We start from the raw sequence: 19,189 nt of genomic DNA on the forward strand, positions 1-19,189 counted from the left end.
GTGGGGAATATGAACATGACTGAGTGCATGGAAGTTTAGCTTAATGCGAATGAGTGCATAGCCAAAAAGAAAAGCACTGTTTAGTGAGTGCCCACTTATGCTGTCTATCTCTGGTAGATAATATTATGCAATAGTAGATTTGTATGGGTAGCAGTAGAAAATGTTATTTTCTTCACTGCTTGGCTCTACAGCGTGGAATTGTAAATTTGTACACAGAACTATGCACCATGCTTCTATATTTTAAAATGCACATGTTGCTTGTGAAGCATTCTAGCTATTCTCATGTGTCTCCTGCTCAGAAAACTTTAGCTGTTGACCATGTGAAATAGTTAAGCAAGCAAATGAAGTGATGCAAATGGCATGTGTGTGCAGAGAGAAGCTGCAGCATGGGAGTCAACACCAGGAAGGTTGCAGAGAGGCGGAACCGCTTAGGGGAGACACCCCTGCAAGTGGCAGCCATAAAGGTGTGCTTCAGTGGCCCAATCAGTGGCAGATGGTTTCCTTGTTTCTCCTAGAGGTTCTTGGTACAGTTAGATGTATGATTCAGCACAAGTAGCCACTGCCATTGGTCTTATGCAGGGTGATGCAGCCCGTGTAAAGGTCCTGCTCAGTGGAGGTGCCAATCCAAATGTTCGTGACAACGCTGGCTGGACACCTCTGGTGAGTGAACATTGACCCAGGCAATGCATGTTCTCATGTAAATGCATACAATTTGGCAGTCTGTGTTGTTTTGTTGCTTTTACCTGCCCCATTGCTTGTGCATGCCTGGGCATGGGTCAAGTTTCACTTTTTCTTTGAAGAACACAAAAGCAATAAAAGAACTATTTGCTTTCCATGGTGATTGTGTGCTGGGATCATGCACAATACAGTAGGACCTCGTTGATATGATCCCGTTTCGTATGATTTCCTGGCGCCGATGTGTACAATCGAGAGCACAAGAAATTACCCAATTCAGTTATGCTTCTTTTTTACTGGTTGATACATTCTCGGAAAACATGATCTTTCAGCATCAAAGTTCAGTACATCGCCATAGTGCGATCGTATGATATATTTTCCAGCCGCTAGATCCTGTATAAACAACAAAGGGCACAAGGTGCGCGTAATCGGGAGCAGTAGGCACCCGCCATGGCAGCTTCCCTGCAGTATTTGCCCGCCTGTGCCGCATGAAAATGTCGGCATGCATTCAATTTCCTATTCCAATAACACCAAATCTCCTCGTGGGTTGCAGTAGGGTCGGCGGCGGCAGCTGCGACCACTACTGCGATAAGCATCGTCACTATCTGTTTCGAAGAAGCGCGAAAAGATATACCGACCAAGATAATTGAAAATTTAAGGACGTTTTGCTCCCGTATATATGTACTTTCCCAGCCAGGTGGGCGGCCATCAAACTTTGGATTTCATCTATCTGTTTCACAGCTGATGTGGTGCAGTGCCACTGGAAGCGTACTGCACAATTTTAATAGGCGATAACCCAAGTACACCGCCATTTTCTGCTGTAGGTGACACGAAGTGAGTGTCATGTCTCGCTATGGTGGCACTATGTTCCGCCGTTACCCACCAGCTCGATTTTGTTTGGGTTTTCCATCACCATCTTAAAACACTATGCAATATGAAAACAACTGTGCGCATGTCACAACTTCCCACCAAAATGCCCAGCCTTAAAGGGCCCCTGAAAACCTTTGAGAATTTTTTACGCATTTCATACAAATGTACTCATCATGTAGAGAATGACATGACCATAGTCTCTGTTGAATGGCAGTAGTGCTACGCACCATGGGAATGCCACAAATTCCCAAAAGAATCTCGTGTTCTTCTCCTGGTCTTTTTGGTGCCTCCTTTGCGAACAGGGTGTTCTGAGAATGTAGGGGGGCTCGCCTATTGTACACCACTGCACCTTTTATGAAGCTTCCATTCAGTCAGCTTCATGCTGAGGGTGATTTGGGACGGACAAAGGAGGAGCCCTTCCTCTGATGTGTTGATGCGACCCGCAGCTTTTGGTGCACTGTGTAGAGTTGGTAAGCGTATGTGGCAGTGGGGAGAGAGTGCGAGTTGGGCAGGTAGCGAAGAAGAGCGAGAAAGTGCAATAGTGGCATTTTTTTAAAACATCTGCACCTTTCTTATTACTGCACCATTTCAAAATATTCTTGCAGTTATGTATTCATAGTAGTCTAATACACATCAGCAATTATGTAACTAATTTTCAAGCTCAGGGTGGTTAGGGGTCCTTTAGAAGCTGCTGGCACAGGCCAAATTCATGGAGCACAAATATATTTTTATTTTATTTATTTAGAAATACTGCAGGCCTTAGAAGGCCCAGGCAGGAGGGGAAACGTACACACAAAAAAAGAAATACAATAGATTGACGGAAAAAAAAAAAAGCTTCGGAAAAAATGTCATAGAAAGTACAATTGCATAATGAGTAAAGCACCTCTAAATAATGAATAGAGAGTGGCAGATACAAATTAAAACACTGTTTCACAAGCACAATTTCAAAGCACAGGAAATGTAATAGAAAAAAAAGGAGGAGTGCATAATTCAAAATTACTACAACGTGCAAATAAATAAATATTGCACAACGATACAAATTGAAACGAGATTTCGTAAGAACAAGCACTAATATTAGATAGTAATAGACGCTATTGAGTCAGTGCTGAGAAGTTTGTTATAGGGTAGGCTGTTCCATTCCGTTACTGTTCGAGGGAAAAAGGAAGACATAAAGACATTGGTTCTACCATTATAAGGCGTTAATGATGCAGCGTGGCGATGTCTTGTTCGGCGGGCAGTAAGGGGTGTTATGTAAGGTTCGGGAGAAAGAGATAGCTTATTGTTACTCAGCAAGAAGAGAAATTTAAGCCTGTGAATTTTTCTTCTTAGTTGCAAAGACTGAATATTGTGGTCAGCCATTCACTGAGTTGGGGAATCACTTGAGCGATATTTAGAGAAGATGAACCTTACTGCTTTATGTTGTATCATTTCTAGCGCATCAATGTTTGTTTTAGTATAGGGATCCCATACAATAGCTGCATACTCGAGTTTAGGACGGACAAGAGAGGTGTAGGCGATAAGACGGGATTCAGAAGGAGCGTGTTTTAATTTATGCCTGAGGTAGCAAAGTTTCTTAAACCGAGTTGCAAAGATGGGAGATGTGCGAGTTCCAACTAAGGTTACTGGCTGTGGTAACACCGAGGTACTTATATTCATTCACCTCCGTAAGAGGTTTTGATGCTAGGCTATAGGCAAAATACAATTTATTAATTTTTCTAGTGACCTTCATAAATACTGTTTTATCAATGTTAAGCTGCATATCCCAGCGCGCACACCAAGCTAGGATGTCTTGAAGGTTAGAGTTTAGAATAACTTGATCTTGTCGGCAAGTGATCTCATTAAAGAGGAGGCAGTCATCAGCAAACAGTTTTATTTGTACGGGTTGAGTGACAGTGTCTACAATGTCATTAATATATACGTATATTAAATAATAATGGTCCAAGAACACTACCCTGGGGAACACCAGAAGTGACAGGAAGGGTGCTGGAAGAGCAATTATCAACTACTACGAATTGCGTACGGTTAGAAATATAAGCGCGAATCAAATTTACGAGATGTGAAGGAATGTTGAAATGTTCAAGTTTTTCTATTAGCTTTGCGTGCGATACAAGATCAAATGCTTTCCTGAAGTCCAAGAATATGATGTCAGTTTGCCCTGATTTGTCGATAGTGCTAGCGAGACTGTGAACTACAGTGGTTAATTGGGTTACAGTGGAGAGGCCTTTTCGAAAACCATGCTGCATAGGAGATAGAATTGCTCTATCATCGAGAAATTTATTGATTTCAGAAGCAATAATATGTTCTAAAAGTTTGCAACAAGATGAGGTTAGTGAAATGGGACGATAGTTTGCCACTAGTGATGGATCGCCTGTTTTCAGTATCAGAACAATACGAGCAGAAAGCCAGTCGTTAGGAAGCACCGCCGATGAAAGTGATGCACGAAAGATAATTACGAGAAAGCGAGATAGCATTTCAGCGTACCTGTGAAGAAACACGTTTGGTAGGTTATCAGGCCCAGGAGATGATTTTGTTTTAATATTCAGAAGCATAGAAAAGACGCCAGACAAAGAAATAAAACTAAAATCATTGTTGTGTGCTACGCCATTCACACGAGGGGAAACGGGCGAGTTCGAAAAGACACTGTTAAAATAAGCATTGAAGTGAACAGCGATATCTTGTTTAGCGACGACAGGATTGCCCTCATGCATAATACGGTCAACTGATTTACTTTTTTTACTAAGATAACCCCAAAACTTGGAAGGAGCAGTTCTGATGAAGTTAGGAAGGGTGAACTGGTAATAGCGAAGTTTAGCAACACTGATAGCCTCATTTAATTTTGCTTGGTAGGGTTCTACTATGTCACGAGAAATACCCTGTCGTATTAGTCGCTTGACCTTTCTCTTTATGTGCACTATGTCACGCGTCATCCAGGGAGTAGCTCTATATGTTTTCTTGGTTTTATTTGGAATAAAGTTGTCAATACAGTGCGTACAAATATTCTTAAATTCATCCCAAAGTTGAACGGTGTCATGTCCCCCAAAACCGCTAAGACGAAAGTCAAGATAATCCAGTATGCTCTCATCCCAGGCGCGTGAAAAATCTTTTACAGTAACAGTTTTACAATGAGTAGATCTGAGAGGATCAAGGTAGCAAGAAAAAGCCACAAGTTCATGATCAGGAATGCCATGTTCAACAGAGACAGAATAATTATCTAAAGTCCGGCTAATAAACACAAGGTCAAGTATTGAGGCAGAAGTAGTGCTAATTCGTGTTGGCTCAGTAACCACTTGCTGCAAGTTGTGCATCAAGATTATGTTACGCAACTGCTCAGTATTTATATTAAGATCAGCGCTAGGAGTTCCGTGAATCCAGTCAACTCCCGGAAGATTGAAATCACCTATGAGAAAAATTTTTTCGTGCAGAAAAGACGCCATGTGATCACGCAGATCATTGAGAAATTGCGGAGGGAAATCGGCAGCGCGGTAAACAGCAAAAATCAAAACAGAAGCATTATGGCATAACATTTTTAAAGAGATCCCTTCAAGATTATCAGCTTGACGTAGGAGAACTGCCGAAATATCTTGTCTCACCAAAATAGCAACACTGCCACCTCTAGTAGGTCTATCACGACGGAAAGCACGGTAGTTAGAGGGAAAGACATCCGTACCTTCTATTTCGTCATGCAGCTATGTTTCTGTGATGACGAGAATGTGTGGATTACGCGCAATAGTTATCGCGTCAAGCTGATCACTCTTGTTGATAACATTGCGTGCATTGATATTCAAGATTCAGAATTCTTGAGGGGGAGCAAGTCAGTCCTTTTTTGAAGTACTGCGATAGTCGTGGATTTTAATCCTGGTGTTCGTGGCATCATTCCATATAAAGTATTCATTGTTGACCCGCAGTTTCGTGTCTATCAAAGTAACTTTTTTGCCCTCTTTCTTTTCAGCCTTCGCGCTGTCCCTAAGCAATTTACGTTTTCTGAGGGTTTCATGCGAATAATCATTTTGTACGGAAATTCTGGTCCCTTTTAACTTGTGGGCGTTTTGTAAGATTGCACGTTTTTCATTGAAGTCCTGAAAGAACATAATAACGGGTCTTTGTTTACCAGTCTTCCCTAAACGGTGGATTCTTCCAGTCGAGCTGCAATTTACGTTTAGCATATGGGAAAATATGTCAGTCACAATTTTTTGCTTAAGCTCGGTTTCTGTTTCAGCGGCTTCCTCACGGAGGCCAAATAGTATCAAATTGGAACGCCTACTTCTATCTTCCAATTCTACTATCTTGGTTTCTAGAGATTTAACGGTTTGTTCGAGTTCATCAACACGAGCGATACGTTTTTCTAAAACACTAAAACGATTGCCCCAATCAGTAAAAAGTTTTCCCATATTATTCTGCTGCGTTCTAAGCATCACCATATAACTAACTTAGTTTGTCCTGCCAGTATTTCTTGCAGCACTGTTTCAATATCTGGGCCTGGGTTTGTCTCAACGTCACCGCACAGCAAAAGTAAACACATACAGTACATTTCGTAAGCAATACTAGCACAACGCCGGGGGCACGGCAAGACCAAAAGACAGCGGCAATCGCTCTTAAATGAGGCAGAGTAGTAACTAACCTGCATGAAGCAGAGGAAAGGCTTGTGAGGCCACATGCCCGCAATTGGTCCGCCGTGCCCACTGAAATTGTGCAGCTGCAGTCGTCCTTTTGTAGAGGAGCCCACTGATGTCACATGATGTGTAGGTGGCGCTATGGTTGGATTGCGCGGGACCAGAGCTGGCGTGACGTGGAAGGAAGGTGTTTCCTGATAACTCTCCATCGTTGCTGACGTGTTAAGAAAACACGTGGAAGGAATAGGCGCATTTTGGCAGCTTGAAGATCCGGTAGAATAACTGTTCGGGTGATACGTCGCTCCGGCCAAACCAAGAACGAGCACCTGCATGAAGCAGAGGAAAGGCTTGTGAGGCCACATGCCCGCAGTTGGTCCGCCGTGCCCACTCTGTGGGCACGGCGGACCACAATAACTACAACAAAAAATAACTACAACATTGCTGAAACCACAATAACTACAACAAATCTAGGGCCGCTTGGGCCCGACTAGCTTGGCGCACATTGGAATTGCGTGCTGCAAAAATAGGGGAAATATTTCGCATTCCGTAGATTTCAACTACAATTGAGTCTGCCAAATATTTAAATCATTTTGGGTTGCATGTTTTCCTGGTTTGCCTCACATTTTTTTCCAAAACGTGTGAACAAGGTTCTAGTATTTCCATTAGTTTACCACAATCATGAATCAATGCATTTTCCTGCACTGCCAGGATACAATGGTCCGTGTTGACAGAATGGTTTACCCTGCTTTCATGGTTTAATGCAGTGGTGTCTGTTGCCTCTGATCGGAGGTGTTGCCGTATGCTGCGTTACCGACACGAAAAAAATTGCATGAGTGCTGCCTTTGAATGTGAAGGAACACAAACATGGGGTTCACAAAGCCTCAACAGGAATTGTGTTGCAGCTGGTCATTGAATGTGCCTTGTGTCTTATCCAGCACGAGGCTTCCAGCCAAGGCGCCGTGGAAGTAGTGCGTCTGTTGCTTGCAGCCGGTGCATGTGTCAACGCAGCCGGTCCAGATGGTGTCACACCACTGCACGACGCTGTGCTCAGCAATGTGCCTGATGTGGTGCTGCAACTATGCAGTGCAGGTGCTGACATAGGTGCTAGGTATGTGCCCACAGCAAAACATGTACAAAGTCACTCAGTGCAGCATGCAGAAAGGGACAAGTGCCCATTCATGGTGCTGCTTTCTACATGCAATTTTGTTGATAATAATCAAGGTAACAGTGCTCTCCTTAAGGAAGTCTTTGTGGCCTACGTAACACAGAACAAACGATGGCCGAACCCCTGTGTCACTTGCCCAAAGTGAACTGATGCGGGCTGCCCTGCGGTCACCTCCTGCCCCTCGAGTGCACCAGCCGTCTGGATCGCCTCAGGTGCGTGACCAGTTTGTGCAGAAAGCACTCGCTACTGTATGCACTTCTGTGCAGATAGGCAGCATACAGCATGCAACATATGAATGTACAGTCGCGAACAAAACTTTGGAGACCACAGCATCAGCAAAAAATTGAAATATATTCAGGCACAGCTCCACTGCCTGAGTTTGTTTAATACATACATTGCACTGGTCAAACGAGCGCACATAGGCGTGCACTCTTAATTTCATACAAAATGCCCAGGCTGCGAAAAAAAAAAAAAACATTGTGGCACCTTCTGTTCCCAAACTTTTGCTCGCAAATGTACATATGCAGGCCTGCTATATGCACCTGTTTAACTGGTCGGCTGCAGGGAACACTCACAAATACTGCACACCGAAATACAGATAGCTAAGAGGACCCACAAGTGATTTTAATTGAAACAAATGTTTCCCTTCATTTTATAAACAGGCCCGCAGTGATGGTTTAGTGGATATGGCGTTGCACTGCTGAGCACAAAGTTGAGGGTTCAATTCCCGCCTGTGCCAGCCACATTCTAACAGAGGCAGAAGTATTAAAACACCTTTGTACTGTACTATGGTGCACATTAATGAACTCCATGTGGTCAAATTTAATCCGGAACACTTCACTGCAGTGTTTGTCGTAACTCACTATGCAGTTTTGCCACGTTGAACCCCACAATTTATTTAACTAATCTTGTAAACAATGCAATTTTAATGCAGTGAACTAGGGCTCCCTAACTATACCATACCTAGCCAGCCCAGAAAAGAATATGAAGGTTCTCTGAAGTTGAACCTTGATGCCACTGGTAACAGTGGGAGCTGCTTCTTCACATGGCTTTAAGCTATGCATATGACAGCCGCCAGACAAATCAGAATGACAAGCCACAGTAGCAAGCTGCAAAAACAAGACATTTCAAAAGTGGAGCGGTAGAACAACTGTCACTGACGTTCCAGTTTAGTGGCCCTTTCCATTTTCAATTTTAATTAACTATTTACATTATTAAGTTGCTCTGGTTTCAGTTTCACTGGGCTATTCTAGCATCTGTGACATCCATTTTACAATGCTCCTGTGCATCTCTGTTGGTCATGCAAGTTTGAACAGGTGCTTGCCATAAACCTTTTTCCGAAAAGCAGGTTTACTTGCTCGTGAAATTTGTCCAAAGCACAATTTCTTACTTCCACCCTGGCGCCCACGTAAGTGGCAAAATGTATGTCATTTACAGTGTTAAAGCAGTGTGTAATCTCTCTAGCCTTCGGGCTTTTGGTACATTTCTTTCACCTAATCTTGCTCTCGGGGTGTTTCAAACATCAAACAGTGTCCTTTTAAACTTCTTGTGGCCTGTTCATACATGTTTATACCACACCATACTTGTTCTGAAGTAAGAGAAAGCCACAGTTGAACTACACGTGTAGTGAGTAACAAAAACATCAGTGTGTCACCATTTCTCACATAGCTAACCATACACCAAGTTTCCAACAAGGTCAAACACTCCAAGGAAACTGAATGGCTGCATGCGTTCAGATGCACCAATTGCAGCTGTAATCTTTTCAATACAAGCTTGGCATAAGACTGCCATAATATACAATGACAGTTTACCTTTCATATCAAAAGATGTATAGTTAGAAAACGAGTGAGTATAAAATTCTTCCTCATTGCACACCTGTTTCAGTTTCTTGTAAGAAGGCTACAAATTTCACTATGGGATAGCAAATATAGTTATAATCTGATATGTTATAATCTCATATACAAGTGCTCTCATGTCTAATTCAGATGTTTTTCTTCAGGCAATAAGAGGTACTCTCTGAAACTTGGACAGTTTCTTTTTTCTAAATTGATTCTATCAAGAATAGTGGTAAGGTGGACATTAACCACAGTTGAAGAGAAAGGTAAGAGCTTGTGCTTGCCTTTCCCAGCTGCCTCAGGGGACAAAGGAGTCTGGTGCTGTGGTGCTGCTGGCATCCGGTTTGGATGAGACTCAGTGCCAGACCCTGGCGCAGTGTGCACAGCTGCTGGGAGGCAGCTGCACGGTGGCCTTCTCCCGTGAAGGTCAGAGCACAACTGGCACTTCATACTTTTCTAGCCTCGAATATAACAGTGCTTCCTTTGTGTTCACATTGTCATTGCTGTGCTCGTTAAACTTGTTCCTGCAGTCATTACTTCACCTTTTGACATTCTGCGATCTTATCTGGGCTGCACGCCATACACGTTGATGAATGAGTAGGTATATCTTAATACAATTGAACGCTACAACGAAATGACCTGTATAACGAGATTAATTATGCTCTGGCCAAATTCCTATCTTTCATTTGTATTGCAGATGCCTCTACAATAAAGACAACTATAATGAAGTTCCCTTTACAATGAAAAAATTTAGGCATCTCGGATGGCTGATTTGTTGCTTTACAACAAATGCCACGTAGCGATGCTGCCATTGCTCTCTGCAGACTCCACTGAGCTGGGCTTTGCACTACGACGCTATAGCAGCAGTGCTACCGATGGACTTGATGATCCGTGCCGATGTCAGCAAGCCTTAGAGTCCTGCTCCACTGCTCGCCTTGCAAAGATGCTCGCCTTCCAACCTACCTTAAACTCTGGATTTAACTTGATAAAGATTCCCGGATCATGCGTTTGGCAAGAGAATTCGCCTCAGGATGGTAGGGTGCTGGTTATTGAAGTGATATGTTTTTCTCTCTAGCCCAATCGCAAAGCTTGTCACTTCTGAATGCTGGTCCATTGTCCACAACAATTACTTTGGTGTTCTTGAAGATTTCCCGCTCAAGAAGAGGTATGATGCAGTTCGCGTCATCTCCCCCAGCTTTGGCGGCAACAAAGCGTGTGCACTCATCCACAGTGACCAGAAAAGCTTGAGTTCTTCTAACGACTTCTCCTTTCTTCTTGAGCTCAGCAAAATCAAGATGAATGATGTAGAATGGGATCGTTGGGTATTCTACCGCTACCATTTTGTTCCCACAAGGCTTGTATTTTGACTTGACCATTTCACACTTGTGACACGTCTTGACATAATTGGCAACATCTGCTTTCATGTTTTTCTATAAACCTCTTTGTGAGCTTGCGGTACATCTTCCAAAATCCATCATGTCCTGCCCATTGTGGACTGCTGTGATATAATTTGAGGACTGTGGGCACTTTTGCTTCAGGAACTTAGACTTTACCCTTGCGCAGCTCCTTCCCAGTGTTGCATCAAGTTAATACTTCCTTTAGAAATTTCTTGCACCACATGGAATCAAGATAATGCATCATTGCCCTGATGCCTCTGGCCTGTTCTATGCGTTATGCCGAAGCTGAATTGTTGAATCTCACTCACCCAGTGGGCTATTCTGCCCTTTGGCAGTGCAAGCTCCAAGAGATATGTCAACTGCTGATTATCAGTAAAGAACTTGAAGTCTTTGCCTTCCAGACAGCTTCTGAAGTATCCTAGGGCCATTACGACTGCTAGTGCTTCCTCCTCCATGCCCATGCCCTTTTCCGTTATTGTGTCGTTTTCTTGCAGTTTTGTGAATGTGCAGTAGTAATGTCTGATAGCTGGGTTCACTGCGAGGTTGCTCTTTTTCGTCTTGTTGATCGTCTTGTCGTCTCACAACCGGCAGTGTAGTGAGAAGTGCCTGAGTAAAGTTAAAATGACAAATCAAACTCTGGGAGTGTCAGCACAGGATCGAATGAAATGGCTCGCACAAGTTCCAGATAGCTGTTTTCACATTCTTCAGATCATACGAATGGCATGCCTTTCTGTGTCAGACCCGCCGTGGTTGCTCAGTGGCTATGGTGTTGGGCTGCTGAGCACGAGGTTGCGGGATCGAATCCCGGCCACGGCGGCCGCATTTTGATGGGGGCGAAATGCGAAAACGCCCGTGTACTTAGATTTAGGTGCACGTTAAAGAACCCCAGGTAGTCGAAATTTCCGGAGTCCTCCACTACGGCGTGCCTCATAATCAGATAGTGGTTTTGGCACGTAAAACACCATAACTTTTTTTTTTTCTGTATCAGTGCAGTGACTCATTTTGTTTTTCTCACATAGTCATTCACAAACACACAAAAGTGGCATTCAAGCCCAAGGAACACTCTTAAAGAAGGAATGTCATGTGGTTTTGCCAGCTTCTTGACATGCTGAATGCTCTCCTCTTGCATAATCTCGAGTTTCGGTGACCCATTGGGGTGAGAGGCAGACGAAGCATTCGCTCCCCCTGTCGGCACTTTTCCCAATAGCGTCGTCCCAGTGCGGGAGACGCTATCAGCCATGGAAGTGGAGTACACACAAAAGTGTGGCTGGCTTCGCTTAAATCGTAGCGTTGAGAAAATATCGTCGGCATATGTGGCATGAAACCGTATCATTCGTCGCCGACTCCCAAATTTATCAAAATGAATAGTTTTCACATTTAAATTGGCTTTTTTCGGTTGCTCGATAATTCGAAAAATTTTGCGGCCCTTTGCTGTGTAAGAAAAATTGATCGGCGTCTACTTATTTTGCGTAAAAGGTTGAATTTCAATACGACGAAATTTAGATATAACAAGGCAAATTGCCAATTTTACTGACGTCGTTACATTGATGTTTAACCGTATTCTCTTTTATTGGTACCTGCCAACATCCCTTGCATAGGTTAATGCCGGAAAACCAGACATCCTCCTGTCTCATCAATAGTTTCATCAATTCTCAGTATTGGATACGAGAAAAGATCTGTTTGTTTGTTTACTAGTCTATCATCTGTACAGTGACAAAATGACTTTTCTTTCAGAAAAATCGTGATGGGCAAGGCAAAAGACGAAGGAAAAGGCCTGACGGTTCCCGCCTCTGGCATTCCTTGAAGCTCCTACTTCAACCATACTTTTTTCTTATGACTGAGGCTATATGGCATTCTCTTGGCTATAGCGCTGTCGCATAACAGGAAAGGTACCTCAATGGCTGTTGTGGCTTCTGGATATGAGCCAACACACAAAATCTCTGAAAACTTCAAAGGTACATCCTCTGCAGAACACAGTCTACAATCAGTATTTTGGGCGATACGAAGTTGATGACATCCTCATCCTATGATGACCAAATCATTCCAGAGGATATTAATCTTCATGCGTTTTATATCAGGCGTTGATAAGATAAAATCAAAGTTGACTTTGGGCACCACCAATGCTTCAACCTTTGACTTTTCACCTTCAAACTTCAGATAAGCTGATGTTTATCTGTTATATTCTCGGCAAGAACGATTGTAGCCGTAGACACGGATGGTCTTCCCACGCACGATGTTGTCAAAATTGACTAGGCTCTGGTTTAATAAACTTACAGAAGCATCAGTATCAATTAAAACTGATAATGTGAGGCCATCCACTAGCATCTGAACACTCAAAATGCCTGTCTTCATGAGAAATGCTGCTTCCTCAACAGTGCATCGCTCTTGATCCAAGTCCTAACTCTCTGTACGTTGGGCATCACGCTGCAGTGTCGGTTACAGTCAGTGCTAGTCTCTGCTGCCCCCAATTTCGTGGCTGTGTTCTTGTCACGGTAATTGCCTCTGCTGCCCAGCATCCCCTTATCAGGTGCACGTTGTTCCGGACATGTAGTATGTGTCAGTGCTAGTAGTAATTCATCCATAGTGGTTAGCAACCTCACTTGAATCTGTCTTTAATAATAGCTAGTCATACCATACATAACAAGAGCCAGAAGAAGAATCCGCCAATGTCGGGTCAGCAGTATGAAGTAACCGCCACTTTTCAAAAATGTACTCTTTGGTATTAGTGCCTCTCTGCCTGTAGACAATATCACTATCCCAGAACTCTACAGGATTCACCTGAAAAGCACTCGAGAAGCTTTTCCTCCATTCAGTCCAAAGAGTATTTGTATGCAACATTATTTGCAAGTCAAACCACTTCCATACATTCCCACAGAGAAAAAGTGTCACATTATGTATGCAGCCTTCATCGGTTATTCATTGGTTTTTGTTGCAGGTATATTTGTAGTAATCCAACCAAAAAGCTACACCTGAGGAAGTGCCATCAAACAAGTCTGGTCTCACAGAAAGGTCTTTGCACTTTCCTCTCATATTTGCGACTGAAATAAGTCCTAAGAGCTGCTGCAACTGTGCCTTATATATCATCTGCAGTTCTTGTAATGAGCTAATAAAACATCCTGTGTTAGAGTCAGTGAAATTTTCTTGCGTCCGCATTTAATGTGCCGGTGGCACTCTTCCTCACCAAGACACCAAATCATTGAGATTCATGCTGACACTCGCACTACCTGGATTGATGAGGTCATCTACAGTATCTCCGGCTATGTGGGAAACGGTCTCCAGAAGACTCAGAGTGGTACTGCCCTCAGGCAGCCTGACGTATCTCTCGCCATCTGGTTGGAAACCTGCGATGCCAAATTGCCCTCACAGTGCATGATGCTAAACTTGATCTTCATTTGCATGTTCCAGACCTCAACTGTGCCAATGCAAAGTTTCTATGTAGACATAGTGACTATTGGTTTATTGCTGCATTCTTATGCAAGCTTCCCTTCTTTTTCTTCTTCTCTCCTGCCCCCTGGCCAGTTGTGATGTGGATTGCTACAATATTGTTAAAACTTGTAGTATTGTTGTAAGTGGGTTTGACTATGTCACATTGATGAGCTAGGCTTGTCTAAAGCGCTTAAAAGGTTAAAGCCATTGTTCTGACCAACAACAGTGTGCCTTCCAGCAGTGTGCTTCACTTGCCACCTGAGAGTGGCAACTGGAGGCTTTCAACATGCTAATGGAAACTGGCTAGCCTGTCTTCTCTTGCAGTGAGCCACCTGGTGGTAAGCTGTGACAAACAGGGCAACTGCTGCCAGCGGACACTAAAAGTGCTCAGCGCTATGGCTGCTGGAACATGGATTGTCAGCTTTTCCTGTAAGTCATGTTTTTCAGCTGTGTTGTGTACTGCAAATTATAAGCTTTGATTACTGCTTGGCTAAAGCTGCTAGCTTGTGGTGGGCTTCAATGCTATAGCAAAGTCATGATGATGTATCGTAAGGAACGTTTGCATTAGTATAGCTGACTTCAGTTAATTCGATTTTTCGCTTATTTTGATCAAGATCCAGGTCAGCACCCACGAAAACGAAAATAATATCTATAGTTGAAAGTAGTGCTGTCTCTGATTATCCGTTTCTTTCTATGTCCTCGTTCAGTCGCGCTTACGCATTCTACGAAAACTTTCGTTATTTTGATCCTAAACTTTGTCTTGGCCAGTTTATTCGAACTTGACCAGTCGGCACGCACGCGTCTGACCCCTCTAGTCACCCCAATAGTGACCCCTTTAGTGGCAAAATTTGTCTCGGCAGAGCTTAGGGGACAGTGAATGCATTGAACACACATCATCTCCCATTGAAAACGCATATTCTCGACAGCCCTAGGAGAATTTTCAAGTAGTAACCGTAGCTCACAATGTCTGATTACAGTATTTAGTGGGGGGGGGGGGGGCGAATATTTAAAAATTTCAAGTACCATCGAATATATATTCAATATAACTTCAATATATTCGAGAACTATGCATTCGAAAATTTGGTTGGATACAAATATTCGAAACAAATAGAATATATTGCTGGCCGTGCGCGAGAAGACACGGCCTTTGGAGTTTATGTCTGTGTGATCTTAGAATATGTGTGTGACTTCGTGCTGAATATTGTGGTGGTTTCGTGCTTCTGGCGAAATTTCTCCTGTAAATCATGCTCAGCCATTAGACGTCTAAGTTGTGCGGAAAAGCCAGCCTCTCAGCTGCAAAGGGCGCTGGTGTGCGGTCAGCGAGGGTGCACAGAGCGCTACGAAAGGGAATGGGGCGACTCCGCAAAGGAATCCAACTTTAATAAGAATGTTCTTTGTGGTAGTCTAGGTCCAATGGGCTGATCCTCTATTACTGTATTCTCCATTACTTACTTTCTTCCATGTTTCCTTGTAGATGGTTTTAGTGTGTGGTGCTCCTCGTTGCTTTAGAAAAAGCATATTTATAAATAACAGGAGGTCCCGATAAAGTCGTCCGACTATGGGACCTCCTTCTGTATAATATTGTTCTTTGTAACCTATAATCTATTATGAATAAATCAATTCAATTCAATATATCCCAGCTCCCCGCCGCATGTCCATAGGCGCCTCCATGCAACGTGCGTTTTGCATGCCTGTTACAATATTTCAGGATAGCGTTGTCAGGGTGTCTACCAACCGAGAAAACCGAGAATTCTCAAGGATTTTGAATAGTCTGGAAATACTCAGGTAGTTCGTGCTTCTATGAGGGAAAATTAGCTGTAATTTTATTAAAACGGAACGAAAGTCGCGCTAATGCTGGCTCGAGTGACAGAGGGGAATCGTGACGAATCAGCTTTGACGCAGTGTCGTCGGCTGGAGGTGTTGTCAGTGCACAGTCAAGGACCAATTTTCTGCAAGCCCGATTTCTGGGACATGCCCAATAATTCGGACGGCTGGAAAGCACGACGCATTGCATTATGCCGGTTTTCGAAAGTAAGTTTCGCCTCAATACAGCATTGTTATGCGGTGAAGCATACGCGAAGGTTTGCGGTGAAGCTTAAGTGTGGGAAGGGGTAATTGTCACGGGACCCAGTATTAACTATACAAGCGTGCACCCGCCATCTCTTGTCCCAGTACGAGGATCGATACGCCTAATAACCGTAGTGGTAGGCCTTCAGAGCTCTTTTGTGTGACAATTTGAGCCCTTAAGGGCAGTAAAAGACGTATTCATTTTTTCGAACTGCCCGATTTTCCAGATGTTTTCGCGGCCCCTAGGAAGTCCGAAAAATCGAACGTTGACTGTACAGCTGACCAAGGAGATGCTTTAAATGGTCCGTAGGGCGAACGCGCAGCGGAAGGCCGACGAGAACAGAACGGGCCGACGCGCTGAGGAATGAACGGGAAAGGAAGTGTGCCGCCGCTTCTTTGAAGGAGATTGAGCTTAAAAAGCAAAGTGTTGGCTGAAGCCGAGATGCGAATATCCGTCGCCCAAACCAAAAGAAACTCTTTAAAGCAGTGAAAGGCAACAGTGAGGCATTGTGCGCAGGCTGAGAGTATGTCAGGACCATAGGCGCCGACTACGGGGGAGGGGGGGGCGCCGGGGCTCGAACCCGCACCGGACTTTTCCGGAGGGAGGGGCTGACCCCCCCCCCCCCCCCCCCCCGCCGTCGATACCGAATCCTACCCCCCTCTCCTCCACCTAAGGTGTCATTGCCAGAGTTTTGTCAACCACATCATTTGAGGTTTCTTTTGACTTGCCTAGGACTTTTCACTTAAAATTTTATTGTGGCTAATAGCTCACTGCATCATTGTTGGCGTGGACGTGCACAGATTTTAATTCATACTTCGCTTTATTTCTACAAATTCTGAAAATAGGAGAACAAGCTCATTAGAACTTCCAGCGGCGGCTGCCTCGTCCGTATTTTCTCACTTCAACATTGTTTTAAATTTCCACTCTAAACACAATACACATACACAGTATATTTAAATATGTACACAGGAAAAAGTTTATTATATTTTCTAAAGAGAAGGAGGTAGCAAATTAACAATTATTTTTAAAGCTATGGATAGCTTATGCCTAGAGAATGAATATGTTACTGTATGTTCACCTCACTTAAAAATGCTTTGCGTGCTTTTTTGGCCCTGCAAAAAACCTGTAGGCTTTAGTGACCCCTTCGGTAGAGTCTTTTATCAACGGCGTGTGAAATGCACGTGAATGATATGTCTCTCAGTCTCGCTTCTCTTTCCAACCAACTAGCCATATACAGCTTGGCTGTAAAACATTATGATCGAGCTAGTGCCTTATCTGCCGCGCCACGGCCAAAGTAACACGTTGCGTTTGGTGTTAGTTGGAAACAAGCTGTGATAGCTGTTGTCTTAGCGTAGATAAAGTGCACGGATTATTCCTTTCTTTTCTTTTTTGCCACAAAACCTATCATCACAAAAGCGAATTGACAACGTCAGTGCAAATGTTTAAAGTTGCATTTTGTTTTGTCCCAGTCGCCACGTGTTTCTCTATATTTACGCCGGTGCTACGATCAGTCCCATCTTCGATCACACACTGACCGGACAGCATTGTATGGACGAAATACTGGACGGAGTGGTGGATGAGTTTCTCAGTGAAGTCCCGCTATCACGTCTTCCACTTCCGTGGTATCAGCAAGGTGGGGCACCAGCACACAGCAGCAGCTGAGCATGAAACTGGCTGTATGCGACTTTTCATGCGAAATTGACCAGCCAGGCCACCTGACCTCTCTCCACTTGATTTCTTTCTTTGAGGTTATGTGAAAGATCGTGCTTACATGATCGAGACGGACGTCAGATTAGGTCAAGGCAAGGATAACGGATGTCTGCTGTCGAATTCCAGTGTCGGTTATCAAGAAAGCCACTGAAGATGTGATAAAGCGAACTCAGTACTGCGTAGCTGCAGAAGGAGATACCTATTTTAACATCTCCCCTAGGCAGTAGCTGGTGTTCAATGGCACTTACAAATTCATAGATAATAACGGCACACTGAAATCTGATTTATTTTTTAGTTTGTTTTTGTGCAGGCATCCTGATTGCCACTTCAGCTCATTTAGAAGTGCTGTATTTACTTTCTCGAACGCATCAGTTTTGCCTTTTCTCTACACGTGGGTCGCTTCCCAGTCTGTTTGTTTCGCTATTATTTTTTCCCACGACCATGTTTTTGCAGCACGTATACACTCTCATGAAAAATAAAACCGTCACTTTAATTTGGTTTTGGTCCGAAGCAAATTTCTGGTCGATTTGGTGTAAGCAAAGCCGGGATTTTAAAACATGCTATACGTATTACATTGCCTTTCGCGTTTTGTGCGTGGTCAGAGCGGTGCTTCGACCGCATTATCAAGGAGCTTTTGTTATCAATGGGATCAGCTGGCCTTGATATACGGATAATAAGTGTGACGTAGAGAGGAAGGAATAGCTGCAAAGCCGCGAAGCCTGCTGTTGGTGCTCCTTCTGTACCATAATTAAGGTGATGTGCTACCTCTTCGGGATTGCAACAGGCAATGCAGTTGCTTTTAATAAGCTTACTTGAGAGCACTGCTTTATGATGCAGGTGGGAGCGTAGCCACATGGTATTTTTCATATTTCGTCAGGTTTGTTTGGCAGTTGGAAAAATTGCAAGCAATTAGTATGTCGCTGAAAACACAGCAGTTAGATATCATTTGGGGGTGCCTGGGTGGGCCTACAAATGCCTCATTGACACTTTGATAATTAGGACAGTACTTCTTGAATTAGATAATTAATTCCAATTGTCAAATTAAATTACTGGAACAAAATAATTAATGGCGGCTACTCCACTGTATTGGAAACAATATGCAGTAGGTTTTCTTCGAGCAATGCAACTGCTCTTAATTTAAGTCTTGGTGCATGATAGTTGGGACACCCCGTATAGTTCACTCAGTAACCGAAATGAGACCAAGCCGGATTCACTCGAAATTAGAATCAGCAGCAGTCACACACAGCAGCGCTTATACTTGGACTCACAGAATAAGAAAGACAGAGCGAGGCTGCAGTTTTGCCGGAAACGCGAAGCAGTATTATTGATAGTGAAGTATACAACAATTACACGGAAGATTGCACCACCGAGAGACGCCAGATTCTTGGTGGTGGGAGAGCACTGAGGATGGAAAATTGAACTGTCTCTTGCTA

General features: G+C 43.6%; 1 protein-coding gene across 1 annotated transcript in view; it reads left to right on the forward strand.

Moving 5' to 3' along the window:
- The window catches only part of LOC126542856 (BRCA1-associated RING domain protein 1-like), a 29,525-nt gene that overhangs the window by 3,949 nt on the left and 6,387 nt on the right, over positions 1-19,189 (forward strand). Inside the window, exons 6-11 of the mRNA XM_050189979.3 lie at positions 373-464; positions 580-660; positions 7,091-7,263; positions 7,424-7,532; positions 9,449-9,581; positions 14,303-14,407. Coding sequence (XP_050045936.2) covers positions 373-464; positions 580-660; positions 7,091-7,263; positions 7,424-7,532; positions 9,449-9,581; positions 14,303-14,407 — 693 coding nt within the window. The remainder of the gene's footprint in view (positions 1-372; positions 465-579; positions 661-7,090; positions 7,264-7,423; positions 7,533-9,448; positions 9,582-14,302; positions 14,408-19,189) is intronic.

This window comes from Dermacentor andersoni, chromosome 2 (assembly GCF_023375885.2).
Source record: "Dermacentor andersoni chromosome 2, qqDerAnde1_hic_scaffold, whole genome shotgun sequence".
Taxonomy (NCBI): Eukaryota; Metazoa; Arthropoda; class Arachnida; order Ixodida; family Ixodidae; genus Dermacentor; species Dermacentor andersoni.